Source organism: Daphnia pulex, chromosome 5, assembly GCF_021134715.1.
Source record: "Daphnia pulex isolate KAP4 chromosome 5, ASM2113471v1".
Taxonomy (NCBI): domain Eukaryota; kingdom Metazoa; phylum Arthropoda; class Branchiopoda; order Diplostraca; family Daphniidae; genus Daphnia; species Daphnia pulex.
The window spans coordinates 6,644,298-6,672,283 of record NC_060021.1 but is presented as its reverse complement, the minus strand read 5'-3'; the positions used below and the strand labels follow the sequence as shown (position 1 = coordinate 6,672,283).

Genomic DNA, 27,986 nt, shown 5'->3' with positions numbered 1-27,986 from the left:
GATTGGGCTGATTTGAAGGACGATCTGGCAACGTCGTTTAGTTTTCAAAATGGAGGCCGAGAGTGAGAAGGTGGGGAACGCTTTTTCGTCTGTGTCGACTAGCGTCAATTCTATCGAAACCAAATCGCTGGACGGCAAGAATATGACATTTCAAGCTTCGAACGAAAGTTTGGGTAATTAATTTCTGTTGATTTTGTTTTCGTCGTGTCCCGTTTTGGCGATGGTACGGATGAGTAATCGCCCCAGTGACGTTTCCCTATTGTCATCCAACAGTGTTTCCAAATCAAGTGGGTGGCAACTCGTTGAATGTGGAGGGTGGTGGGAGTTTACGACTCAGCTGATAGAAATATTTCATGTCGGCGAAAAGATTGAGATCAGCTTCTTCCGCTCTGCGATTTCAGTCGAGTGTTTTCAACTTGGTCTTTGTGTTCCAGTGAATGTTTGGCTTGTGTTGTCAGTCCCAAGAGACAACAGTTGTGTGTTTGTGCCAAGCATTTACCAACACAAATGTTGTTGAGGTTTTATATTGATTGAGACACATTTAATTCTGCCAGACAGTTGATTCAATCTTAAATTCATTCTAATTTGAAAGAGACAGAGTAGAGTGTGTGTTTTGGTTTGGATTGGAAACATTATTGTGTGCCAAGTTAGCTTTGTTGTCACTATCTATGTTTGGCAAAGCCCTCACTAGATGTCCTATTGTAATTTGTACTTCAAACTTCTCTTTATATTTATTTTTTAATCCTGCCAAATTCTTGTCTCATTGCAGATTCTGTCGGAAGTGCCCAATTAGACACACTGTCAGCACCCGGAGGAAGAGAAGTGACCAAAGGAAAGAAGATGGGCAGACGTTCCAATCAGAAGAAAACAGGTCAGACATTGCTTTGAATAATCCTTGACCGTATGAGACTCCTGGCTTTCCAATTGTTTTTCGTTGACTCTGTAACTGGTCATTGAGAATGAGCTTATCTGCCTCTGTGAGCTAAACTATCTTATTAAGGGACCAAGGTAACTGCTCAAATATTCGGCTTATCACGAAAGTAGCCACCAAAGCTGACGAGCGTTTACGACATCACTAGACAGCCACTAGAGACCAGTTGATATCAATCTGCCAAACTCACACAGTCATTGGGCTCTCAGAGCTCTCTCCACTCTTAATAATGAAAATATCAGCCACTCCACAAATCCTTGGCAGCCAAAGTTAAGATGGACTTTGAGAGAGAGTCCTTGTTGACTCTTTGGACCCTCCTTGGAATGTGAACGGGCCTGTGCCCATCCGTGTGGAAAAATCAGTTTAATGGGAAGCTATATTTATTTACGTAAATACCGGTACGGGTCGTCGAGTGATACCCGATTATTTACGTTAGGAGGGCAGTCAAGCATTTCCTTTTTTACCTACAGCTGCCACCGGCCATTTGTCCATGAAATTCGACGTCAGGAAAACAACGGACCACCTTGTCGTTTTCATATCGACCCGGGGTTTTTGTCGGTGTGTATCGACAAGAAGCTTTTCTTCTTCTTCTTCTTTGAGGGTTGCACTAACGGTAACACTTTTGTGGACGGTGTGTATGTGGTATTATGCCACCGAGAACCAAAGGAATTGTTGTCACTTCCGCTGTTGGGCAGTTAATCACAGTTTCGTGTGAATTTTCTTGTCCAATCCTCTTTCCCCCCTTTGCCTGTTCTTTTTCCTTCTCCTATTTTTAGGCTTCTGCTTCCTTTTCTTACCGAAGGGGTTTCGTAAAGGGTCCCGTTGTGCGATACCGTCGAATGTTTTTCCGTCTAAATTTCTCCCTGAAGGTTGGCTGCTACAAATTACCCAAAAGTACTTGGATAACGTAATCGTAACCTGATTATTTTTCTACATGGGCTCGTTTGATTTCTACTTGGCGACACGATAGCCGCCGCCCTATTTTTCCCCCACAATTGTCGAAACGGCTGTAAATATTCGAGGAAAGAAAAAAAAAACGAATTTCTCTTTGTTACCATTTTGGACTTCCGTTACCGATTGAACGAGCCCCTTCCTAGACGGATGGATGAACCGGATAAACTGACTTTCTTTTTCCCCCCTTTTAAACTTTTATTTCACTCCATTAGTCCGCGATGGCAATCCAATCGATAAAGGATGTGTGTGTGTGTGTGTTCTTTCCAGGCCTCGTTCGTCTCTGTCTCGATCGGTCAAAAAATGTTTAATGAAATACAAACATACATTTGTACTCCGGCCCCCCACTTTCCATATTGGAATGAGGCTCGAACGGAGAGAGCGCACGTCCAGGAAGAAGAACTAGAAATGATTCAGAACAATGTCAGAAACAGACAAAACCAATTACTTTTTTCCTAGTTCTTCTGGCATCTTTATACCTGACTTTGACCACTGTCAAGTTTGTTTTCTTGGCTAGATACTCTCACTAGATTATTCATAACCAGTCTCCCCCCCCCCTCTCTGCCGCCTCCTCTGGTAGTAGTAGCTATTTAATATTCTTCCACCTCGTTTTTTGTTCGTGATGGAATCAGCCCTGAACCTTGTTGCACAGCGGACTTATGGCCCCGAGCTTTGCAACAGTTATTTTGCATCAAAAGACATCCTGTTTGCTCACGATTGACGTCAACATAGTCGGTTATTGTTGTCCCGTCATTCGGTTTTTCTCCACCCGCAGCCCCAACGCAGAAAAGCTGCTTGCTATTCATTTGTTTAATCGAATTCCTACCAAAAAGGAAAAGGTTAAGTTGATAATATGAGGCGGATTTGTGGCGCAGGAGGGCACGAGTTCACTTTCCGATTCCTTTTCGTTAATCCGATTGTGTCCAACAACCTTTCCGGGGAACGAAAGTGTACTAGAAACTTTTTTCTCCAGTACGCCTGTACCTTGGTATTCCGTCTCCCGCTGGCGAGAATGTCTTGTCATCTTGGAAAGAAGAGGACGGCAAAAACCCCCCAACAACGCAACAACAAAATGGATTTTTCCGATTCGTTACTCTTTGGTTTAAGAGAGAGAGAGAGAAAAGGAATGAAAGAAAAGATTTTCTTCGGACAACAAAATGACTGTGTTGTTGTAGTAGTTGTTTCGCTCTCACAGTGTTGTTTCGTTCAGATGGGGGGTCGGGCGGAGGAATGAGTTGAGCACGTCACTGGATATCAGAATTCCTATACACTCGCCGGTGTACGTATCCACAGAGTATTTATTTTTACCTTTTTTTTTTTATTTTTTTAGAAAAAAAGGAATGAGAAAACAAAGAGGAAAGAGGTTTTATTTCATGTGGCATTCTCTCACGGCGCTCACTTGACCGAGAGGTGGGAACTGAATGAGAGAGCACAGCACAAGCTCCTATCCCCCCCTCTTTCTTGTTGGTCTCTGCCTGCTTAATAATTCTTCTCTTATTTGAACAAAAAATAATACACAGAGCGAGAGAGGGAGAAAGCGTATTCGTAGCAGCAGCAGCCCGACACATTTCTCAGAAATGGAATCTCTTTTTTTCAATTTGGAAAAAATAAGACGAAGTTTGTACTTGTCTGAAAAGGTTTTCGGGGTGGTCTTTTCCAGTTAACGTTATTATTATTATACTGCGCGCAAGCATTAGTGACCCACGAATGCTCCGGCTGTTGTTTTGTCTGTGGGATATTGTGTTGGACTGTGTAGTGTGTGTAAAAGTTCTTTTGGTCAAAAGAGGTGCGCACATAACGCTGGCCGTGTATCGCTTTGATGACGTTGGGCTACCGTATCGCATGCAATCAATGGGCCAGCCTGGCGTCAGGTTGCGCTATCCATCTCAAATCGTATGCCTTTATGCGTTGCCCGTTTCGGAGTTTTCAACCTTTCTCCGCCGACTGCTGAATTTGTGAGTCAGAAAAGGGCCTCCTTTAAAAAGAAAAGGGAAAAAGAACGGGGAAGAATTAATCGATTCGTCATGGCGTGCGCGTGATTTACGAAAGGGCCGAGAACACAATACAATATGGTGTGTTCGGGAATTCTACGACCCGTGCCCGTTTTGTAGTCAGTTTGCACATTTTTTTTTTTTCTCTTTCTCAGCGCATTTTTCTTTTTGCATGTTGAGCAAATCGGGTTGTACTACGTTGATGGCTTGTTTTCTCTCTCTCTCTCCTCCCTGGCCATATTTCGACTATTGGGTGATTCAAAAGGTATTGAAACATCACCGTCTATGGGGTTGGGTTGGTCGGGAGTCAACGTTATTCCTGTTGTTGTTGCCGTTTCCTTGGGACGCATCGCTGGACTTGGACGTTCCGTGTTATGTCAAATTGACGTTTTGAATGGCCGAAGCCAAGTTTGGCAAGATGCCGGACTTAACAAATAGCCACTTTTTCTTTTCTTTCTTTCTTACTAATTCGTGCTGCTGGCCATTCGGTCCAGGCCGTGGCCCCCCTACTGATTCTTAGTGATCTGAAGCCTCTGAATTGATGAGACACATTTACCTACGAGCGTATGTATATATATACATATACATAGTAGTAGCAAAAAATACCCTGAAGGGCGGCCTCCTCTTGTCTTTCTCCATTTTTCTGTTTTTCGTCGTTGCCGGCCACCTGCCAAGCTTTTTGGGTCCTCTTTTTTGTTTTTTTCTTTTCTTATAAAGAAAAACAAAAATTGTTCAGAAATTCAAAAATGCCAGAAGCGTAAGAGATAAAAGAAGGAAAGAAATGATGATGATGATTTTCTCTGATTATTTAAAAAAAAATCGTCTTTCCCCTCTGGCCGTCGTGGCCGTCGTGACCTCTTTGAGTGGTTGCCTTGTTTTTCTTTTTCTTTTTTCGGTTGTTATTATTCCGCAAGAATGCTGCTGATTGCGCATTGTTTTTCCTTCGTCTGTTTGTTTTCCAATGTAGTGCGCGCGCTACTTTTACGTAACTTGGATGACGATGTCGAAATGGATATGAAAAACTGATTCTGGCTATTTTTCATTCATTTGTTTTCTTTCTTTCTATTTTCATTTCAAATGGAATGCGGAGGCCCCCTTTTTTGGGCGGTGGACACATCCGCTCTTGTGGACAGCTATTTTCATTCCCCAGCAGCTCCTTTGATTTCGGCTGGACATTGTCCTGGACTTGAAGACTTTTTATTTCTCAAGTGGTTGGTGGGGTCGGATGTTTTTAGCGGCCGAAAGTGACGTCTATTGTGACATGTTTCTCATTTGGGTGCCTTTTTGTCTTGTCCTACCTGGCGCCACTTGACCGTGGAAGGACGGGCGAGTGATTTCTCGTGTCCATTTATATCTTTCCTCTCGACATTTTGGCCGTCAGGGAGTTCTCCTGAAAGAAAATCGAATGAGTCTGTTCCTTTTCGACCCGGGCAAGAAAAGGTGGCGGCCGGTTGCGAGAGAAGCCCAACCAGAGATTTTTGATTTGGTTCTTTATTGCGCAATCAAGTTGGCCAGCTCAAAACGAAGACATTTCTCGGTTCCAAATGAAACGAAGCTGCGTGGGTAGTACTACTACCAAGGCGCGCTCTGTAATGGCCGGTCGAATCGTAGCCTTTGGGAATCTTTTGTGGCCTTTCCGTTTTTATTCTTAGCAGTCAAGAAAAAGAGATCATCTTTTTCTCTGTGTGTGTCGGGTGGCTTGTTTTTGTTTTCCCCCATTTCCACTGATGATGATGATGGGGTACTCTGCCGTTATGGCCGTACCAAATGGAGAGCTCGGTCAGAGAGCGTCCATCCAGCGCCTGGATAGGCGTAAGGAAGAAAAACAAATCCCAAGTCCAGTTTTTGATGGCCAATGGGGGGCGTTGATTGTAGTGGCAGCTACGAGGATTGTGTTCTCCTTGTCAATGGCCGGCGTAACTATTTTCATTCGTTCCGAGTCTCTGGCGTTTCGCTAAAGGCGAAATGTTGAGATGTAGGGGAGAAGATTGTCGAAAGAATGAAACGAAACAAAAAAAGAACAAAACTAAAATCAGAAAAGAGATTGAGCGTGCCACTCTTGTAGCCAAAAGGAGGAGCGTCTGTCGTTGTTAGTGTGTGGTAGGGTTGTAGTATAGTGGTGGTGTTATAGCGGTAGCGTAGGCGCAAGTTGTTGTCTCTTCTTCTTTGCGAAGGCCAGCAACAGGTGAGCTGCGTATACACCTGGAGGGTTCAGCGGCTGCTGCCCCTCCGGATGAAATAGGAACACTCGCGAGCGAAAGAAGAAAAAGAAAATAACCTGGCGGGAAACACGCATTCTTTTTTCTTCTTCTTTCAAATTCTCTTTTCGCCTCTTTTTCCTTCGATCCTCTTCTTTGCGCTCTTTTCCGAAAAGGTGAGAAGGAAAGAAAAGAAAAAAATAACAATTCAAATTCCACACACTCGTATGTTTTCTTCCTCCGCTTCTTTCTACGCGCGTGCATGTGTGGAGTAGGAGGAGTTGAGTAGTCGCCGCCCCGTAATACATGGCAGCAGTCGTGTGTGTGTGTCTGCTAGAGCTGGGCTTTAGCTTTTAGCTGGGCTCTCTCTCTCTCTGTATCGCCAAGCAAAATGCCTTCGAGTAGGGCCGTCGCTCCTCAGTTGACCGTCAAGAGAGCGGCCATACACACCGACGTAATTTTCTTGTTTGCTTATAAACGCCAGCCCCATCCAGTGAGTGATTTTTTCTCGATTGAAAAATTTTGAGCGATTGGGCCTGACTGTCAAGGAAAAGGATGGTGGAAGCGGGAAGTTGATTCTGAGAAAAGCAATTTGTTTCCCATGTGGATTAATGAACGGTAGTCGTCATTGCGCCCGGTCGCATTGCCCAGTGTTAAGAGAAAAGTTGCTGATTGAATTACAAGTGAACTTTTTTGGGTGTGTGTCTGTGTGTACTGTGTGTGTTCATCTTCACACATCGTCGTTCACCGTCTGCGGCTTGTGCTTTGCTGGAACATCCGCGTACTCGCACCGTCTGTTCCGTCTTCTTGAATCGGCCCGTCACACGTGCCGCCTTTAGTCTCAACCGCATCCATCCAGCGCTGGAAGACGAATAAAAAAAGACTCTTTTTTTGATTGAGAATTTGATTGGAGCATTGCCCTCGGTTTTTCGTGTTGGTTATTTTTTTCTTGCGTGCGAGTGTTTCTCTTTCTCTCTCCCCCTTTTTTGGTGTCTTGTTATTTTGTGTGCGGCTGCGGATGGGATGTCGCTGAAGGTGACGGGCGTTTACTTCTCGGCTTCGTCTGCCGGACCAGGTCCTGGCAAAATGAAAGCCACGATCCGCGCGGCTCGCCACCATCCACCGCCTCCTTCGTCGCTGGCCCCTCAGCCCATCCACTATGTCCACCATCAGCAGCAGCAGCCGTTGCCCAGCGCTGGCGGCCGGAACAACAGCAGCAGCAACAACATTATTTCTGCCAACAGTCCGACTGGCAACCTCGACCAGCAGCCAGCGCCGGCCAAAGGCAGCAAAGGGGGCGGCGGCCGGATCATCTCTAATAGCCACAACAACCACCACCACCACCAGTACCACCACTCTCACCTACACTCGCAGTCTCTCGACTATTTGCACCTCAACTTTGAGGAGAAGCGTCAGATCATCGCCTCTTCCTTGTCTCTAGTCGACTTCCTAAATCATCCGCCTGTCAAAGTTAAAGGTATACGACACACTCCACTCCACCGTACAGTGTCTAGGATTCCAGCGCGGTGGGACTGGGAGGAGACGAAGACGGCCAGTCGTTAGGTCGGCCAGGAATTAAAGAGAAGCAAGTTTTCTGGGGGGAGTAGAAGAAGAAGAAGGAACAATTCCGACAAGACGGCCCCTTTTTTTTAATGGTCCTCGTGTCTACCGACAGTCCAGACCCCCTTCACTTGATAGGGACGGTTCTCGATGTCAGTAAATCACAGTCGAAATTTCGTTTCTCCACCGCGCGCCACCCCCTTCAACCCCTGAACCCCGAACGCGGGTTCCGCCTCTTAGGAAGACCAAACAACAACGTCGGGGAGAAACAGAAATGGCAGGCAGTCATGGGGGGTTGTTGAAGAGAGAGAAAAACCTTGTGATTTGTACCTGCGTGTCCAAAGGTTAAAAGAAGACTCTTGGCTCTTAAAAAAAAAAAGAAACATTCTAAACCTTAAAGGCTGTTTTTATATATTTAAAAATCGAAAGAAAACTTTTTATTTTCTCCAAGTTTTTCTTTTGACTATTTCTCGATTTAAAAAATAGAAACTGTTATCGTTTCAAAGTCTCGAAAAAGAAGAAAAAAGGGGAGTGCTGTTGTAATCGCTCGATAGTTTTACCATTGGAAACGAGCGGCAATAGGTTCCGTATTTTCTTTATTTTTTTTTCCAACGAATAGATGAATGCCATCGTCACGGACGATTCCTTAATCTTTTCTCTTTTTTCTTTCTGAATTTCCCCCCTTGATTTCCTATTTATTTTTAAAACAACATTTTGTAATGACGAAATGAGAAAGAGAAAAAATTCCTAACGACCGACCGAGAGTCCGTTTCTATTCCGATCGCTCCTTTAGGTCGAATCATCGGAGCGTATTTCCACCCGCTCATTTTTCTTCTTACATTTTTTCTTTCCCGGTTTCCGAAATTTGAAGCCCCTTAAAGGATATAAGCGATATAGGCGCCGCGCTGCCTAATGATGCCTCGGATCGATTCCGGAAAAATCTAAAAATAATAACCTGTACTTTTTATTTTATTTTTAACAACTCAAAGTCAATTTGGCTTGGGGAGAAAGAGAGGCGAAAAACCATTTCTCCTGGATTAACGAGTCGTACACTCGTTGAATTAATCATGGTTCCATCCGATGTCGTCGTACTTTCTCGTGACAATTCAGTTGTGTGTGTGTGTGTGTGTCTGTGGTGGTCTGGGTCCTAAACTCTCCAGTCACGGATCGTTCATTTTTTCCCTTCGCCTTTTTCCCCTTTCTCTCTCAGGCTCTTAGTGGTTAGGTTTTTAATGCGTCGAGTCAATTAGAATGTCGACGTGGAGGAAAGGGAAAGGAAGGAAAGAAAAAAAATCCACCAAGTTTGGGCTTGAAACATTATTTCATTGCCTTGCGGGAGATTCAAGTGGCAAACTGGCCGTTAAACGAGAGGAGAAAAAAAACACGAGACAATAGGAACGATGCGGAGCCAATGGCCAGCAGTCGCTAATGGTGTTGGTTATTACTGGTCACAATGGATTGGTGGTTGAGCTCCTAGTATTGGTATACATTACATATATGTGTGTGTACTGTTTTTATTTGATCAAAATTTTTATTTCCTTCCCCACCCGTCTTATTTTTTTATTAATAAAACCCCCCAAATTTTTGGTTAGATTATACGGGTCCGTTCAACTCCTTATTGTTAGTCCGGCCAACGACACGGAGTCGATGAGATTTTTTTAAACGAAATTATTTGTCCAGTTAAAAGCTATTGCAGAAACAAAAGGTTACGAAACATTTAAAAAAAAAGAACTTTTGGTTTTAGTATTCTCTCGATCTTTTTCTTTGATTGCGCCACCGCGAAGGCTATTAGCTAATACTTGTGGCAGAGTTGATTTACATGCGTGCGCGTAAAAAATAAATGCGCCACTCCATCGAGGAATGAAATATAATAACAATAATAATGAGACGAATAATGATAATGAAAACAGCCAAAGCCAAGGGAAATAAAGCCGTACGACTTTTTAATGGATCCAGGGACCCTGGGATGGCCACAGTTGGAGAGGGGGGAGTGGTTTCACGTCATTCCGACTACACATTGTGCATAGTTGGAGCTTCTTTTTTTGTTTTGTTTTTAGCAATCCTCCCATTCTGTCTCACTTCACTCGTCCAGTTGATTTTTTCTTTTTCAATTCCGTTAGCGTCTGGTCTGGATTTTTAATTTCATCGTTACCCAGAAAACGCAACCGACCAGAAGCTCTGCTATCCTTTTTGCTCTCCAACCTTTATTTTAAATTTAAATTTTCTGTGTTTGTTTTATTTGGGATTTCGGTGAGTGCCTTTATTAAAATAATATTTTCATCATGCGGAGCAGCTTATCGATTGATGTCATCGTGAGTTGCCGAGCTGGTATATTCTCCTTTCGGGGGGTCTGCGTCCGTCCGTTCGTTCGTTCGTTGTGTCTGACCGTGGACGAAGAAGGAAGAAGCCCGGACGAAACAACAGCCGAAATGCGGGGAAGGAAAAAGGCACTCCCCTATCCAACAAATCAATCGGCGCTAGGATATCTGAGTGTATGGAGGCGGTCTGCACTAACCTTTTTGGGCTTTTTTGTTTTTTTCTTTCGGGACACACAGACACAACAAAAAAATATGTGATTACGTGATTCCGCCAGCGTGTACGGTTTTCACTTTTTTTTTTAGCAGGAGGAGGAGGAGGAGGTTTGTGTTTGCAGAAACAGGAGGAGGAGAAAGAGAGTCTATCGTGTGTGTGTTTGGTTTTGTTGTCGCTTTCTTCACTTATCCACACGAGAGAAGTCTCAGACAAAAGAAGGGCCTCCTCAGTCGAACCCACTTTCCTTCTCGATTCCGTTCGCCTTGGTTTTTCTCTGCTGCAACGACCCCGTCCGTCACCTTTATCTTTTTTTTTTTTTTTTCCCACTTTTATTTCTTGGGAGACTGCCCGTTTTTCACCTCCATTACTTGTGTTGTTTTTTTTCTCGCTCTTGTTAGGTTGCTGGAATAAGGTGGGGGGAAAAAAAAAACGAGGTTTAAGATGGATGGATGCAATTGATTCATTACGTAATCAGATAAAAAGCGGGGAAAGCCAGGCCGGTTTTTGACTCTTACTATTCGTTTGAAGCGTCGCTCGTAAATACTGTATATATCTGGTGGGATAGAGATAAGTTGTCTATTTGGTTTGACAGTTGATTTTTATGTGGGTCTTATTCGAGTCCCGGGCGGAGGCGAATGGAGAAAACGACACAAACAGACATATACTGGCTGGAGGACTTTTTTTTATTTATTTACTTCTCTTCTTCTCATGAAAAAAATGTTGAAAATTCAAAGCGGGATCGAATATTGAGAGGTGAAACCTCAAAAAGAAGGAAGGAATGTGACACACACACAAAAAAGGCCCGAGGAATCCGAAATACCACCGACTCTTTATAAAACCTTCTCGATATGCAAATTGTTCCGGGGTGGATGGGAGTTTTCATGGCAAGGTGGGAGGGATCGATCCAAACTGCCACACCAGAGTCCTGTCAACTTTTTTTTCCCCTGTCAGTTTGCCCTTGGCCGTTGATTTGGCCGAGAAAAAGTTGAAGCGTTGCACGACGGATGATTTACGTAACTCACGAATCCTTCGTTTTCGGTACGTACCGTCGACACATATCGACCTCCGTGACTATCTGTTTCAGGAAGAAGAAGAAGAAGCGATTGGATCACCCGAGGCAATCCTCCTTCTCTTCTTCTTGTCCGAGATGAAGAAGAAGAAGAAAAAACTGCTGCGCATTTCTTTCTTTTTCTGCGCGGCCATGTTTTTTATCGTGAAGGTATTTGGTGTGACGTGATGTGTGTGCGAGTGGGATCGGCGAGTAGGAGGAGGCCAGGGTCACGAGGCGCACCTTTCTCACCTCCTCGGGTTTTTGCTGGTTGCCGGTTGCCCGTTTCGTCTGCATAGATATGTACTACACCTTGATCTCCCCCACTCCAACGAAAGTTTCCTTCTTCTTCTTATTTATTTCTTCTTCTTCTTTGGCGTTCATTTTCGTTTTCCTCTCTCTCGTCAACTCATTCCATCCATCTCGTAAAAATAATAATGTTTACGTGTGTGTGTGCCGGGCTTGTTTCGTTCCTTTCTCTGCTCGTTTCGCTGATTTCCAAGGTTATCTTGTCTACACTAAACTCACTACGTTGGGTTTGGGTTTCGTGTTTGGAAGGAAAGAATGCGTCTGTGTTTGATTGGGATTGGATTGGGAGCTGGGCCGGCCCATTTTACGCCGCCCGATCATTCCCGAAGGTCCAACGCGTCGCCCAAAGAATGTCGCGTTGCTATGAGAGATGAGGTAATTGAATATTAATGATGGCCGCAATGGGTGAGAAATGTCAGGAATACGGGGTCAGGCTACACAATTCGATTGAAGAGATTGGAGCCGATGATTAGACGCTGGGGAAGAGCGACCTCGATTGTTGGCTCCGTTTCCCAGCAACGCCGAAAACAATGGCCGTCGTTTCCTCCTTTTTTTAATTCTCGTTTGTTTTTTTAAGTTATTCAAAAAAAAAAAAAAAAAGAATGCGGGATTTTGTTTTTGCATTCATAATTCTTTTCTTGTATTGGAAATAGTTTTCCCACCTTGAATCGGAGCAGGTTTTTTTTCTATTCTTTTTTTGGACAAGGGTAACATTTGCATTTCAACTCGTTACACTTCCCGAAACGGCACAATCTTCGTTCGTGATTGTGCCGTGTGTGTTTGAGGAGATGACAAAGCTCGTTTGCTCTCCTGCGACCCATTTTTTACACTACACCACACCCCGTGAAGTAAATCCAAACGAACGAACGACAACGACGTAGTTGGATCCCCTAGTTAAACTGGAAGAAAAAAAAATAAGAGAATTTGCCCGATTGGCATCGCGCACATCATTTCGACCCAGTAACTCTTGGTAATCAAATCGTCGTGATGCAAAACGAAGCGCCAGAAACTCGAGCATATGCCGTGCTGGCGCACCATCTGACGAAAAACGGGTTTGAGAAAATGAGGGATCGGGAAAGATACTATGTATTGAATGTTGTGTTTCTTTTTTGATGATGTACTTATTTGATTGTAGCTTCGTCGTCTCTCTTTTGCTGCTGCTGCTTTTGTTGATTCTGTTTCCTTTTGAAGGTGGTTGGTTGGTTGGTGGCGTGTGACAGACGATGCGTGACATATTCAGATTCTTTTCTTGGGCGTGGCCGCCGCCGCCTCGTCTTTCTCATCTGCCGTTGCTGTACGTGTAACAATAAGTGAAGGGGGTCGAACAGAGGCGCAAGTTAGCTGTTGCTATATAACATGACGTTTTCGCCTTGGTCGGCGCATTTTTTTCTCCGTCCTCTGTTCTAACATTTCTTTCTTTCTTCTTCTTCCGACTACTTGGGTTTCGTTCAATAACGAGAAATATCTAGAGAAAAAAAGGGGATGGAAACCCAATCCATATGAAAAATAAACAAAAATTTTTTGATTCAAATCATTCCTCGAGGCTTCGATTGTAAACAGAGATGAAATTCGTTTTTTTTTTTATATCTTTTTTTGTTTGTTCTCCGGCTGATTTTGGAGAATGTGAACGAAATCACTTTTGCTCCGCCGTTTTGTTTGGCACGACAACCAGAGACAACCGAAAAACCAACAAATATTTTTTTAAGAACCATTTTTTTCTTTCTTTTCTTTTTTCCCTTTTTATTATCATTTTCCCATGTCTGGAAAAGAGTCTTACCAACCGCATTGGAGGGTCCGCATTTTTGCTGGTGAATCCTCTTCTTCTTGTCCGGCTTGAGCGCCCAAATAAAAATGTTTTTAATGGTGGCGACTCCGGGAGAGAGACAGAGAGAGAGAAAAGCCGCAGGGCATTTTTCACACGACTCTCCGTCCAGTTATTGCACTTTTGGCCACTTATATGAAAATAAAAAAATGGAAGAGGAAAGAAGAAGAAGAAGACCAGACCGAAAACAGAAAAGACAAAAATAATATCCACCGTTATCGTCGGTTGTTGTCCTCTTCATTTCTTCTTTTTTTTTCTTTTAAACTTTTTTCTCGGTTCCTTCGGCCGAACGATTGCGTCCCGCCCACTAGTACAACAATAATGACAGCAACTACAACAACAACAACAACAAGCAATTCTTTTCATGCGTCGATATAAATTGTCTAATAATGTTAAGAGAGAAAATAGACGGGACGATCGGTCCGTGACTGGAATGTGTCTGCAGAAGGATGGAATGTGTTTTATCATCTTGTATGTGTTTGGTTTGGAAATTTTCACCGATTGAAAATTGTTAATTTTTGTTTCTTTTTCTTTTTGTTTTTTGACGACAGGTCGCCATTCTCACACGAACGGGACACACGTCGGCAGCGGCGTCGGCGGGGTGACTGGCGTCGGTAGCGGTCAGACCCTGCCGGCGCCCATCAACAGCTGGAACAACCTACCGCTGGAAAGGAGCAAATCCAAGTTTGCCTCGCTCTCCCGCCTCTTCAAACCTTGGAAATGGCGCGTCCGGCGAAAATCCGACAAGCTGGAAAGCGTCTCGCAGAGTACGTCGTTGTTATTTTTTTCCTCTCTTCTTCTTCTTCTTCTTCCATTCCACTTGATTTCAAAAACGAAAGGGGGAGAACGAACAAATCACACACATTACCTACTGTTACCTTACCGTGCACAAAATCACGAAAGGGCCATACCTCATTGCACTCTGATTGGCTTTCACTTTCGCACGATAAATACCGCGGGAGCGGTCAGGGCAATGATCCAAAAGATGTCGAATGGATGAACATGGTCTCTCTCTCTTTCTTATTCTCTCTCTCGACCGTTGTGTCCAGCTGAGTCGCCGGCCGTCCAGATTGAAACATGCGTCGTGTTTTTCCTTTTTACGACGCCAGGGCGCAACAACAACGCAGCAGACACAGCTGTTTACTTTCTTTATTCTATCGATTATTTTTATTGTTATTATTATCATTTCCATTTGATTTATTATCATTATTATATGATTTTTTATTTGATTTGAATTTTTTGTTTTGCAGCGCTGGAGAGGAAGATGTCCATGAGGGCTCACCGTGATGAACTCATTCAAAAGGGTATTTTACTGCCGGATTTGGCCAATTCGACCACATCTTCGACCAACGCCTCCAACACTCTTTCCACCATTGCTGGTAAGGGCGAAAATCAAATATAACATTTGACATCAATTGGGTCCGGCGGTAAAAAGAAAAAGATAAAAAGGGCAATTAAAAGTATCTATTTCCCCCCTCCCCTGGCTCTGCGTATCTCTTTCGACTGCTCCCTCCCGATCCCCGGATATCCTTGCAAGTTTCCCGTCGAATTGACGTCAGGGCGTGCCCTTCTCTCCATGTTATTTCGACATGTCACAGTCAGAAGAAGTTTGTCTCTTTTGCTCTCCCTCAAGATTCTGATCTCTTCTCTCTTCTTCTTCCTCTTCTTCTCTCTTTGCTCTTTTAAAAAAGACGCCGAGAGCGATGGGGTTTGAATAATTCCCGAGTCTAATTCAACTCTATCCCTCCTCTCTTTTTTCTGATATCAAAAGAGAAAGGCGGGAGGTTTGGGTGGTGGGGGGTTTGAGGTTGCCCCCCTCCCAGTTTTCTTAGCTGCTGGCGGCGTTGGTGAATTAGGAGTCAAGTTATTGATCGCCGGCCAGCTCCGGGTCGATATCAAACAACGGGCGACCGTTTGCCAATTGAAAGGGGAGGAAAGAAGTAGAAAAAGAAAACGGGAACCGAAGGCAAAAATGGTGCGCCCACTGAATCTGCAATTTCTTCCCCTTTTCTGCCAAGTTGAAGACGTAACATCTTCCTCGTTCCCAAGAGGAAGGTGGAGAGGGAAGGAGGAGGGGGGAAAGTGGGTGGTGGGCAAATGATAAGAAGAAGAAAAAAAAGGGACCCACCCCACCCTGGTCGCAGTACTTGGTTGAATGTCGTGTGTTACGCATCGTCAAGTCGAAAAAGGGATGACGAAGACTTTGAAAGTTGACGCCCTCTTTCCTGCCTCGGCTATATAATATCGCTGCTGCTAGAACAAGAAGAAGAAGAAGAGGTTAGATATACACTCCCCCGTCGGCCAGTCAACCCCACCCCAATACACCACACACATACGGTCGCTACCAAAACATCAAAAGCCCAGAAACAGCCGAAACAAAATGTCGATGGGCTTTTGTGTGTGTGTTTGATTTGACTTTGGGAGCTATTTATCGACGTCGGCGCTGTACACCAGTGGCAAACGTCAAGCAACGCGTAATTTCCCCCCAACTAAAACGACAAGGAGAGAGAGATTGGCTCCGCTTTGACGCCCCGGAAAAGATTGAATGGAGTCATTTTCGACAATTAGATTTGAAGGAGGGGCAGGTTTCTCGGGCCATCAAACGGACCGAAATTGACTTAAGACGAAAAGGGGGGGACCTACACATATTGCCCATTTTTCTTCTTCTTCTTGGGAGAAAATCTAAAGGAGGGATGTCCGTGATTGATCGTCACGGCTGGAAAAAGAGGAGGGATGGATGGATGGATGAAGAGTTGAAGCGTAGGGACCATTTGGCGGCGTGTGGAAGCTGTTGCGCTTGCGCCAGAGCTTCTCTCCTCTCGCCCTGGGAGAGAGAGGAGAAAGAGACGAACGGGAAGAGAAAGTGAAAGAGAGTAACCGGATGAAAAGTTGGAAGCAGAAGCGAGAAAGATAGAGATAGAGAGAGAGAAGCAGGATACATCCAGTTGTGAGAGTCTGTTCTTCGCCTCGGACGTGACTTGGTGCAATAGCTGCAGTGTGCTGCTGCTCCCGCAATCATCGGTGGTGGCGCCGGGCGTCCTGGACAGGATTCCTCTTCTTCTTCTTGTTCGCCAATCTCGTCCGTCCGTCTGTCCGTCGTTTTTGTTGTTGTTGTTGTTGTTTTCTGTTGTTTGGTTGCCGTGAACAAGTCATCTGCTAGCTCTGTGTGTGTGCAGTGGAGAGAAATTGAATTGGTGCCTGACCTGGTTTTTCACGGCGTCTACGAATCTATTCTGCTCGCCGCTCAACGGCTCCGACACGCCTGTCAAAAAATATTTCGCTACGTTTTTCTTGGGTTTCTCTACTCTTTTGTGTTTCTTTCTGGAGGTGACGACGCCCGAGCGAAATTCCCTTGCCGTGAAGGAAGGAAGGAAAAGAAGAAGACGAAGAAAAAGAACAAATCAGCCGACAAGTTCCTCGGCCAAAGTGGGCGGTTACCGGACAATTTGAAAGAGAGCGTGGCGTGTAGATTCGCCATCTCATCGCCATCGTTGTCATTCCAACGGGAAAAGCAACGAAAGTGGGGTGGCTGGGGTGGTTGGCCGGTTGGCCGGTTGGCGGCGACGGGAGGGGGATGACACCCAAAAACAAAACAGGGTGGGGACTCGACTGCTGTGCATTGTTGTTGTTGTCGTCGACTGCTGCGGCCTGCCCAGTTTCTTTTTTCTCGTCGCTGTTGGCCCGAGCTTTTCTTATCGATTGGAACACCGACGACGGCGGCGAAACTGCACTACTGTACCACTGCCAGTTGTAATTCTCGACCGGCGGGACCCGAGTCGGGTGGTGCTCTGTGCATCGTCATCATCATCATCCCATCTCTGCTAACTCGCGTCTTGTGGATGTGGACAGTATGCGGATCAACAACAACCCCGTCTGGATGCCAGCTAAACTGCCAGCCACACAGTAGACATTCTTTTTCCCCCGTTTTTGTTTGTTGCGTCATCAGCGGCGGCCCCCCACCCCCCTCTTGTCCGTCTCGACGATGAAGTGGTGGCATTTGTCTAGTCGTGAACACGAATTTGAACGTCCAGCTGTCGCCAGTGTCCCTCCGGCTCGGCTCTTGACCCCCAATGCCGTCCAGATGACTTTACCACCATCCGCTGGATCAACTTCTTCTTCTTCGTCTTCATCTTCATCACCTCGCCGGCCCAAATGCTGCTCCTGCTGCCTCCCCTTGGTGGCCGTTTTAAAACGTAAAGCGATCCTCCGTCTAAACCTCATCCACGCTTCATTAGTCTAGCGTGAATTTCTAGACGTGATTCCATCATATTCCTGGCGTCGGTTTTATTTTATTTTTTCTTTCAGTGAAACCGTCGGCCGTGAGATTGGCCGGGAGTTTTTTTTCCGTGGCATTGACAGTTTGACGATGTAATGGGATGAGGAAAAACTTGACACGTACTCTTTCTTTTTTGAAAGAAAAATTTATCGATCGATGACGCCTACGCTCGACTCACTTACCAGTTGGGGTTTTTTTGTTTTGTTTTGTTATGAAAACGGTCTGGGGGGGAAGTAAATATATATACGAGGTGCAGGAATTCCGTCTGCCATTTTAATATGAAAAAGTTGCTGGGCCATATGAAACGTCGAGAGAAACTTTTCGTTGGGTAGGGAGGAGCGAGAACTTTTTGAACGAGTTTGGGACTGGAGTGGGGGAGTTGGGGGACGCTTTTGATGACTTTTCCATAGGCAAAAGAAAAATCACGGGGACCTCTTTAGACAACTACGCCAAGGTGTTGAGAGATATACGTGACTGGGAGTTTCCATGGGGGGTGAAAGTGAAAAAGAAGTTGGTGATGTCCCTTTTTTCTGTCTCTCTCTCTTTCGGAATTCCTACAACTCGTTTCTCGACTCGTTGGGGAATATCCAGTGCACATCCACCGCCGGAATTCTCCAGCGGCCGCCCAAGTCTGTCCGTCCGGGTCCTATTTTTACTAAGCAACGCGTTTGTGTGTCGACTGCGGGGGGTGGACGCCGTAGCAGCAGCACAGAGTCGTCGGTTGAGTAAGGCCTAAATGCCAGTGAGCTCGTTTGAAAATTTGGCTCCAGTCCGATACACATCCAGATGAAGGATGTGTATTCTCACTCACGGTCGCTAGTGGCCAGAGCCACCCATCAAGTCTCTCCTCCTTTTTTTTCTTCTTTCGAAACATTTAACGGCAGTTCACGTGATCCACACGCATTGAGACTTCCTCTCCAAACGACTTCACTTTTGTTTTTTTTTCTGCCCAACAACAACAACAACAACAACACGAAGGAAGTCGGAAAAAGATTTTTGTTTCCTTTTTTCCATGTCGTCGAGGAGAATTGATAATGCTGGAAATATGTAGGGCCGTCCGTCGGGCAATGGCCGCCACTCGGTTTATGTAATTCGATATCGATTTGCGACGACTAGACGCGCTTTTTCGTGCCCGTCTACAGACGGGATCCATGCCCTGCTGTGTGTGTGTGTTGGAAACGGCCATCGATCACTAGCTTCTGGGTGGACGGATGATTATTATTATTGTTGTATATATGCATTTCGGGTTTTTGTTGGCTGTTTGCTGGCTTTTTTCGCTCAAAGCTTCGAGAGTTCGAGTGGCTCTTTTTGAATGTACTGTACTTGACTCTTGAGGCTTCCATTTCTGTGTATGCGCGCAGAGTGCCGGTTTGCGTGCGGTTGTTTTGTTGTTGTTTCTCTCCCCTTTTTTTCATTTCGTTTCGTTTTCTAGACGGCGGCAGAGACATGCCGTTGTTCCCTCGGGAATGATATGCTCGGGCACGACCGAACGCCAAAGACGACGGCGTGTGGAATATCTAACCTGCGAACAATCGATGAGTGAGGCTACCATAACAATGACGATCCAGCGCCAACCACTGCCGTAGCGGCCCCATTTTTGTGGGCAGCCGATCTGAAAAACGAGCAACGGATTTTGACATTTTCCTCTTTTTCAATTTTTACAATTTTTGTTTCCATCAACGTGAGGAGGCGAGGCCACAACTTGAAAGTTGAAACTCTTTCCGCTTCTTTCCATTGATTTTGAGCTTTGAAATATTTCTTTTTTTGTTGTTGTTTAAGTGGCATTGTGTCTAGCAACAACAACAACCTGTATTACGGTTGTTCCTAGTCAAGGAGCCCCCGGAGGTATAGGGCCTTGAAGGAAGTCAATCGGAAAAAGAAGGAAAGAGCGATCAGACTTTTATTTAAGAAAAAAGGATTTCTTTTTTTAAACCGTATCGATCAAAAATGTAGTGAGGAGGAAGACGAACAGAGTTCACGACGGCTGGGATAGATTTATCTCCTTATTGTATTAACGAATAGGGACTTCTTTGCCCGACAAGGGCGGCCATTTTTTCTTTCTTTCTTTCTTCCCGGAGGAAAACATTAAAACAAAACTGGTTTATTCCATCATTGGCTGTGATTTAATTGTTTGTCTTTTTTGTTTTTTGTCTTTTATAGAATCGAAACGAGACAAGGATCGAACGAAGGAGGAGAACCATTCGTCGTCGAGTGATAGCGGCTATCAGCCGTACTCTGGCGCCGGATCGACCATTACGTCGGCGTCTAGCAACGATGCGGCCAGTAGTAGGTGTTCCCAATCCTCTTCTAGCGCACTTGAGCATCCGCAGCAATCGGATCCATCGCCGCCTACTGCCAATGCCAATGCATCCTCCTCTCCTTCCATGCCTTGCGCTGTTGTTCCTACCGCTGCGTCCGCCACACATCCTGCATCCAGCACGTCCACTTCTACGTCGTCGTCGTCGTCGTCCGAACAACGGCCCGTCTCGTTGCATGTCACTTCCTCGTCTCTTGCATCCGCACTTCCTGCATCATCCAATTCCACGTCTTCTTCCTCATCACCTAAACCCATTTCCTCCACTTCCACTTCTTCTTCTTACGCTTGGAACAAGCGGACCGGAGGCACGGGCCTGGTCGGGGCGGCCAAAGCTCGCGGATGGTTGCGCTCCTACCACCATCCGTCGGCTGTCAGCGCCGCGTCGTCCAATGCCGACGCGGTCGACAGTAGCCAGAACGGCAGCAATAGCGCCCCGCCCAGTCCGTCCAACGTGTCGGCCGAGTCAAGCGCTAGCGCTTTGTCCGGCGGCGGCGCAACCACGGGTAATAGCACGAGTAGCACTAGCCAACAGGCGGCCACGACCAGCACGAGTGGCGTCCTGGTCAATGGTAGCACTTACACCTCCTCCAACTCCACGTCCAATTCCAATTGCAATTCCTCTTCGTCTGCATGCGTGACGCCGTCGTTTGCGGCCAGCCTCAACGCCGCACTGGCCTCGGGACCGCTCATGCCCAGCACCAACGGCCACCATTCGCAACTGTACGACTCATCGTCTTCTTCTCATTCTTCTTCTTCTCCTCCTGCCTCGTCCTCTTCTCCTTCCGCCACCTCCTACCCCCTAGCAGCCAACGCCAACGCAGCAGCTGGACCTGGCGGTGGCAACCGACCCAACAGCCTGCCGCCCGGAATGGCGCCCGGTCACGGGCTCCTCTCGGCCCTGGTCGGCCACTCTTCCTCGGCCGGCACGCCGCCGTCGCAACTGCGTCAGACGACGCAGACCCACTTCGGTAGCAGCTCGACGCCTTCGCCGACGGCCGTGACGTCGACCACTTCTGCGACGACACCACCCACGCTTCCGTCGGCGTCTTCGGCTTCTTCAACTTTTCCATCGTCTGGCGGCTCCTCTCAGACGACGTCGGCCGCCGCCACCATGTCCATGTCTTCCGCTTATTCACAAGTTGTCAGTTCAATAGCTCAACGCAACAGTCAAGCCCAGCACCAACAACAAGGTGACAAGTCCTCCCCCTTTTATTTATTTTGGTTGTTGTTGTCGTCCCGTCAACCGCCGGCCCTGGAGACACCTGGGCCACTGGCGTCCACACGTTGTGTGAAAATGTCCAGGGTGTTGACGGCTGGAGGGGGGGTTGGGTTGGGGCGTGTTAACGAGAGATAAAGAAAGAAAAAACCAGTTGGTCGAGTCGATAACCTTAGAAAAATCCCAACGGGAAGTAAACGAAGGGATCCCCGACAAATTGGCCCTGGACTGAAAACAAGTTTTCAAGTCTTTTTGTTCCAATGGCGTCTCTCTCGTTTTATTATTATTATTAGAGTTGGCCGTGTTGTTTTTCTCGTTCTTTTCTTTTTTCCCCCCTATAGAGTTAAGTGTCGTGTGTGATTCATCTCTAATTAAGTAATTAGTCGGGCTGATAAAAGGGACGACCCGTTAGGATTTCTTTTCGACATTGTCTTGTTTTAAGTGTTGGCGCGTCTCATCATTTGAATATTTCTTGTTTTATTTTTTAAATTTCTTTTGTACCTTTCTAATGTTTGTTCTTATTGTTTTCGTTTTATTTTTCTAATTATCTTTTTTTCTTTTGTTTTTCAGGTTCCGGTTCGCCATCTGTCATGTCGAAGTTGCCCGGAAGGGCAGCCACACTGCCCATCATCTCCGTGGCAACGGCGTCGCCCTCGACGACGACGTCGGGAGCCAATGCGGCGGCTTCGGGTGTCACCACGGTGACGACGTCGACGACCATCACTGTCGGCTCGCACCCGTCCAACCGATCTCCGGTCATCGCCATGGCCGTCCAACAGACGCCCGCGTCCTCTTCATCATCGTCGTCGTCATCATCCCAGGCAGCCCAGGAGTCATCGTCGCAGTCGCAGACGGGCGCCCACGGAATGCAGCCCATGATGACGGACCTGCTGGAGCCGCCGATTGGCGTGACGGAAATTGGACCCATTCCGCCGCCGCCCATGTTCTCCTCGCCCAGTCCAATGCTACCTCCTCGCGGAGCCCATCACTCGGCACCTCCGCCCACCCACGGCATCCACCTGGCCCATTTGGCGCCACCCGCCGTGGCCTCTTCATCGCCCAACATGCTGACGAGCGTCGGTCACGATCTTTCGGATCTTCAGGACGACGACGTTCCGGAAGAGAGCGTCGACGATAGCGACAGTGAGAGAGGAGTGCCTCCGGCAGCCAGTAAGTTGATCCGACATTTATTTCAGACTGGACGACGTTGGCAAATGAAAGAGAGAGAAAGAGGATCTTTTGGGGGACTAGACGATCCTGACTGGGATTATTATAATTGTGTTTCCTTGTTTTCTTTTGTTAACTTAACTTAAATCTCATCCGTCTATCCGTCCAGATTGGGTGAGAGCACAGGGACCTAAAGAGCCGTCGCTCCATGCCAAGCCACTCAAGTCGGCGCTCAAGAAATCCGGTGCTTCCGGATCGGCCAGTAACTCACCGTCGACTCCTCCCACGCCGACCGTCAACACTCCGACCCAGGACTCGTCTCCGCACGGAAGTCGGGGTGTGGCATGGCAACAGGATCAGCCACCGCCTCCTCCGCCACCGGCCAGGTAAAAAGCTTAGACAAATCCATCACAAAAATAAGCATAAATCAATCATTTAATTAACTTAATTCTAAAAATACTTAAAAGACTTGTACAAACAAAAAATTGTACGTCTGCTATCCGGATTCAAACGGATCCAAATATTTGTTCTTATTCGGTGATTGGTGGTGGTGTGTGTCGTCGGTTGTCTTCCGAGTCGCCTTTGAATTGGACATGAGAAAAAAATCAAAACTAACGCTCGCGTTTTTTCTCTCTCCTTTCGCATTGCTCTCCCTCCTCTACTGTCCAAAAAACATAAAACAAAAAACGACAAAATCCCCCCTCCATTCCCAACCAAATAAAAACAAAACGATATAGGCGGCTCTCACTAAGGCAGAGGATACGGTTCAGGTATTTAACCCTGCACGTGACTAGCATCTACCATCTCTTATTGCCTCTGTTTTCTTTTATTTTTTGGGGTTTTCTTTTTTAAATGGAATTCTTTTCAGACCATTTTCTCTCTCACTCATTTTGTTGTTGTTGTTGTTGTTGTCGTTTCTTTCTCCTTTTTTTCTTTCCCTCTTTGTTCGTTAACTTTGGGTCTGTTATTTTTGGTATTTTTTTACCCCCGCAGTTACGTCGAGTATTAGCGTTTTGCTTGGGATTATAATTACCCCTCAGAGTCCGCGCCATGGCACACGGGAGCCCCCGTGTGTCTATTGAAAATCTGCTGCTCTTAAAAGATTTAGTTTAGTTCTTTTTCTTTCTTTCTTTCTTTCTTTCCCCCCCCCCCCCTTGGCGTTATTATTATTAGCTGAGGTTTTGCCCGTTTTTGGCTGGCCCCGTCGTCGTGACCGCGTGCGTCTGGTCGGGGCGCTGGCTGGCCATCTGCACGTTTTCTTCTTTTTTTTCCCCCATGTCCCCCTATTGCGTTTTTCTTCCGTTGATTACCATCTGACGGTGGTTTTCGGACCGAGCCCCCGTTTTCTATTTTGCCCACGGTCCTCCTCCTCCCTTCTTTTCGGTTGTGAATTTCGCTGCTGGAAATTTTTTTTTTCGTCCTCTTCCGTTTCATTTTTATTTTTTTCGTGCACCATTTCGTAGCTTTCCTTTTACTATATTATCATTTATTATTATTTTTTTTTTTTCAATTTCATTGGCTCATTCTTTTACGATCAATTGTTGTTGTGTGTGGGGGGAGGAGTTTTCTTTCCACTTATGCCCCCTCCCTTGATTATTTTGGTTGTTGTTTGGTTGTTTCTATGTGGGTGTCGACCTGCGATGATTGTCTGTGTACTAATGACGATATTTTGTGTCTTTTTTCTTTCTTTCTCTCTTGAATTTTGGCTTGCTGCTTCCGTCGGGATGGACGGCCGTGTAGCACGCGACCCCTGCGATTCGGCATCAGCCTGGGCGGCAGCAGCAATAGCAACAGCAATAGCACGTCGAGCAACGGACAAGCGGTGAACGGCGGATCGGCTCACGACCACAATCACAACATGCAGCTCAAGTCGGACAACAATAACCGCGAGTCGAGCGCCGCCGCTGCAGGTGGCGCTGGCGCTGGCGGCCACGGGGTCAACCATCACCACCACAATCCGCCGCCTCCGCCTCACCACCACCACCACCACCATAATCATCCGCCACCTCCGCCGCCGCCGGCCAAAGGCCAGAGACCGACCTACCTGCCGGTGCCGGTGCCGACGATCCCCGTCCAGTGCGACTACGACTCTGACGAGTCGGACGGGCCGATCCTCTACCGGGACGACGACGTCGACGACGACGAGGAGAACATGTCTGAAGAAGGTAACAAAAAAAAAGAGTCAACAAGTTGTTTCCGACAAACGCAACATCATGACCTGACACGGAAAACGATCACAGCGAGACTGAGCGCCCGGATAGCCCGCAAGGACAGCCTGGCCCTCAAGCTGGCCATGAGACCCGATCGACAGGAGCTCATCGAGAGGGGCATCTTGCACGCACAAACCGAGAGGGAGCGACACATTCAACGCGAAACGATCGGAGCCCGTTTGACCAGGTACGTCACCCGTCACCTATATCACATTTCGATCCTTTTCATTTGATTTTAAAATTTTTGTTGATTTCTCACAGGCGGCTGAGTCTTCGTCCGACGCAGGAGGAACTGGAAGAGCGCAACATCCTTAAAAGCAAGTGTCCAGTTTCGTTGAGATTTTTCCAAAGCCATGAATGAGTATTCTAATGGATTTTGTTTGTTGTTTGTTTTTGGGTACCTTTAGGAACCAGTCCGGCGGAGGAGAAGAAGGAAAGGGAAGAGAAGAAGATGACTCTCTTCCGCAAACTCAGTTTCAGGCCAACGGTCGAAGAGCTTAAAGCCAGAAAGGTAAAAAAATAAAGGAAAATGAATAAACAGTGTTGGCCGCAGTGAGGCGTGAGCTCCTCTAGGACTCGGGGTAGTAGTAGTAGTCATAGTAGTGATAGTTCAGAATAGTTGTTGGCGGTTGAATTTAATTTGTTTTGTCTTTTCCGGGAAACTTAATCCGACTGGCTTGTCTCAACAGATCATACGGTTCAACGACTATGTCGAAGTGGCCGACGCTCAGGATTACGACCGAAGAGCCGACCGACCGTGGACGCGGCTCACGCCTCAGGAGAAGGCCGCCATCCGTAAGGAGCTCAACGATTTCAAGAGCACCGAGATGATGGTTCATGTTGATAGTCTTTACATGATAAGGTCAGTCATTTTCTTATCTAGAAATTCATTGAATCATTTTTTTACATTTTGCTAATTTTGAATTTTGGCGCCAGATTCCACAAATGAGTTGTCCGATTCTCCTTGACTGACGAACTCTGTGATACTTGCAAATAAGACTGGACAAAAGAGAGAGAGAGAAACTATAAATTCCCGTGTGCTTGTTTTGATTGTGAGTGTGTGTCTCTGTGTGTGTGTGTGTGTCTCTCTCTCTGTGCCGTTGGGTTGTGCGCCTGGTGTACTATTATTCGGCTGGCGAGATGGAAATTTTTCCGGAATTATTTGTTCACTATTTTTGTTTCAAGCAAGAAAATGACCGTCATTTTTTGAGCACGCGGAAGATGCTTCTTTTGTTGACCTACAGATGTTTACGGTGAAATTGCTCGCACGGCCACTACAAATGACTACATGATATCGAAGTGCCTGGGATTCTTTAACCGGATGCATATATTTACTTGCTTATCGAGAAGAGAAATGTCAAAGGGAGAAAATTCTTTTAAAAAAAAAAATCAGGAGATGAATTGACGGGGGCTGGGAAACGCTTTTAAATGGTGATGATCCCCTCTTTGATTATTTGGTAATTTTGGGGTCCCCTGATATTTTCCTACCGTCTTTTCTCCCGCCATTTATTTTTTTTCTTCTTTCCTTTGATTTACTTCTCTTATTATTAATTTTCTTTTTTGTTGGCGGTGCTGTCTGTATCTCGTGATTTCACTTGCCTTCCCGTGGAAGACGGGATGACGTCATTGTGTTCGAGTGCAGCGAGAGAAACAAACGCCATTTTCCATTCCATTATGATATATTTTTTTTTTCTTTTTTCCCTTGGTATATTTCTTTATTTTTTTTTTGTTTGTTGCTGAACTGCTGCTGCCACACCCTCTCTCCTCCTGTCCCTCCTCCAAGCGAAAAAACAAAATGTGAAAACAAAAAATCTGCAATCGAAATGCGAAAAAAATTATTACAAATAAAGAAAAAACAAAAGAAAGTGACTCGGATTTTCGATCAACGAGTGCTGCACCTGCCCCTCGTCCCCTCCCTCCTGATCAATATTAAATATCTATTATAAAATCTATTTGCGATTGTGTTTTGGGGGGAAAACGCAGGGGGTGGAAAATAAGAGAATTAGTTATCTGTTTGATCTTGATTTGATTTCTTTCGATTTCTTTCTTTTAATTTGATTTTTTTTTGCTTTCTTTTTACAAATGATTGTACAGACGTTTGTTTCGCTCCGAATGACCGCAATCATTGTGTACAAAGTCGTCGTCTATTTGCTCCCCGTTCCCCTTTTTGATTCTCCCGCCGCCCCCCCCCCCAATCTCTAATAATTCAAAAATGCCCTTTGCAGTCGTGAACGAATGAAGACGAACCTAATCCTCTCCTCCGAAACATGAGAACAAATGGATGCTATTATATCCGCATAGTATTATGTTTAGCCTATTCCCTTTCAATGAGAAATGCCCCAGTCCCGCGATATAAAACACAAAAATGAATTCCTTTTTTTTTTCTTGGCCTTTTGGCCCTCCACACTTCTACTTATCTTGTCCTCCTACTCCCCCATCTCTCCAACAAAAAAAAAATGCTCTTGGCTTTGTTGATCCCGTGCGTGTAGATGTGTTCAAGTGACTCACCCAAGTTTCTCCTACATGTCGGTCGCTGGCCCACCCGTTCCCTCCCCTCCCTCCCCCATCTGCGTCCGTTCACGGCGCCAATCAATTCAATCATGGTCCCTTTTTTTATTAATTTTTTTTAATACGAAAGAAAGAAAAAATTGAAATACATTAATTATCGATCATTTTATTTACCCTTTCAACTTTTTTGGTAGTTTTAATCAATTTTCAAGTTTTTTTTAATTATTATTTTTTTTTAAATTTACACCTCCGAGAACTTCTGGCCAGTTGCAACCAAGAAGAAACAACCGTTCAGAGGGAACTTGTACACGAAAGTTTTTTTTTCTGACCGGATATGCTGGTCGTTCGTTCGGAATAAGATATTCACGTGGAAAATGTCGACTTTTGTGCGTGTATGTGTGTGTGTGTCTATATGTGCAAACGGTTCTTTCTTTTTCTGTTTGACGTAATTAGTGTGACGCTCGTAAAAATCCCACGATTCTTTCTTGCAGGTCTCGTGTAAGAAAAATTTGAAAGTTAGTGACGACCAGTGCTGCACACGGTAATGAAAAGCTTTGATGTCTTGGCGGCACCTGCGTCAAACAACAGCAGATAGGCAAGAGAATTATGTGTGGCCGTGCCGACGTGGATATTTCGTTCGTGAATTTTTTTGACTGCACACGCCCCGGAACGTGTGCGCTGTGGTACTAATATAGTCCAACCGGTCGGCCCTTTTTATTTTTGTTCTTTCTCTTCCGAGGGAAAGAAATTGAATTGACTTTCAACGTTAAAGTCGGGGAAGTAAAATAAATTCACGCGCTGTCGTCTGTCAAATGGAACACGAAAATGGGCTCGAAAAGATGTGATAGTCCATAGAGTGACAGTGGTGGTGGTGGCAGGTGGTAGTCTCGTGGATCAGCTGTTGTGCAAACCACAATTGCCCTATGCGGGGAACTCTTCCGTTGAACCGG

At 45.8% G+C, this 27,986-nt stretch overlaps 1 protein-coding gene across 19 annotated transcripts; it reads left to right on the top strand.

The window, feature by feature from the left end:
* Positions 1–2: 2 nt before the first annotated feature.
* LOC124193698 (phosphatase and actin regulator 4-A-like) lies at positions 3–27,200 on the top strand. Of its 19 annotated transcripts, none has more exons than XM_046587643.1 (15): positions 21–173; positions 770–871; positions 13,894–14,109; positions 14,593–14,721; positions 19,779–19,904; positions 20,742–21,125; positions 21,722–22,321; positions 22,488–22,704; positions 23,056–23,088; positions 24,059–24,483; positions 24,559–24,715; positions 24,790–24,845; positions 24,936–25,039; positions 25,218–25,390; positions 25,465–27,200. In XM_046587643.1, the coding sequence occupies exons 1-15, from the start codon at positions 50–52 to the stop codon at positions 25,475–25,477; spliced, it is 2,859 nt and encodes a 952-aa protein (XP_046443599.1). In that variant the 5' UTR covers positions 21–49; the 3' UTR covers positions 25,478–27,200. The 19 variants fall into 19 exon arrangements, with proteins under 19 accessions (XP_046443586.1, XP_046443587.1, XP_046443588.1 ...); XM_046587642.1 differs by having other exon boundaries at positions 20,739–21,125; XM_046587647.1 differs by lacking the exon at positions 21–173 and adding an exon at positions 207–701 and having other exon boundaries at positions 20,739–21,125.
* The last annotated feature ends 786 nt before the right edge of the window (positions 27,201–27,986 follow it).

What these genes read in the sequence shown, in the direction of transcription:
- LOC124193698 (XM_046587626.1), top strand. Translation starts at nt 7,095, where the DNA reads ATGTCGCTGAAGGTGACGGGCGTTTACTTCTCGGCTTCGTCTGCCGGA. An exon ending in CACTCTTTCCACCATTGCTG is followed by an intron (nt 14,722 to 19,778) that starts GTAAGGGCGAAA and finishes TGTCTTTTATAG; the next exon opens with AATCGAAACGAGACAAGGAT. An exon ending in AGAGCGCAACATCCTTAAAA is followed by an intron (nt 24,846 to 24,935) that starts GCAAGTGTCCAG and finishes GGGTACCTTTAG; the next exon opens with GAACCAGTCCGGCGGAGGAG.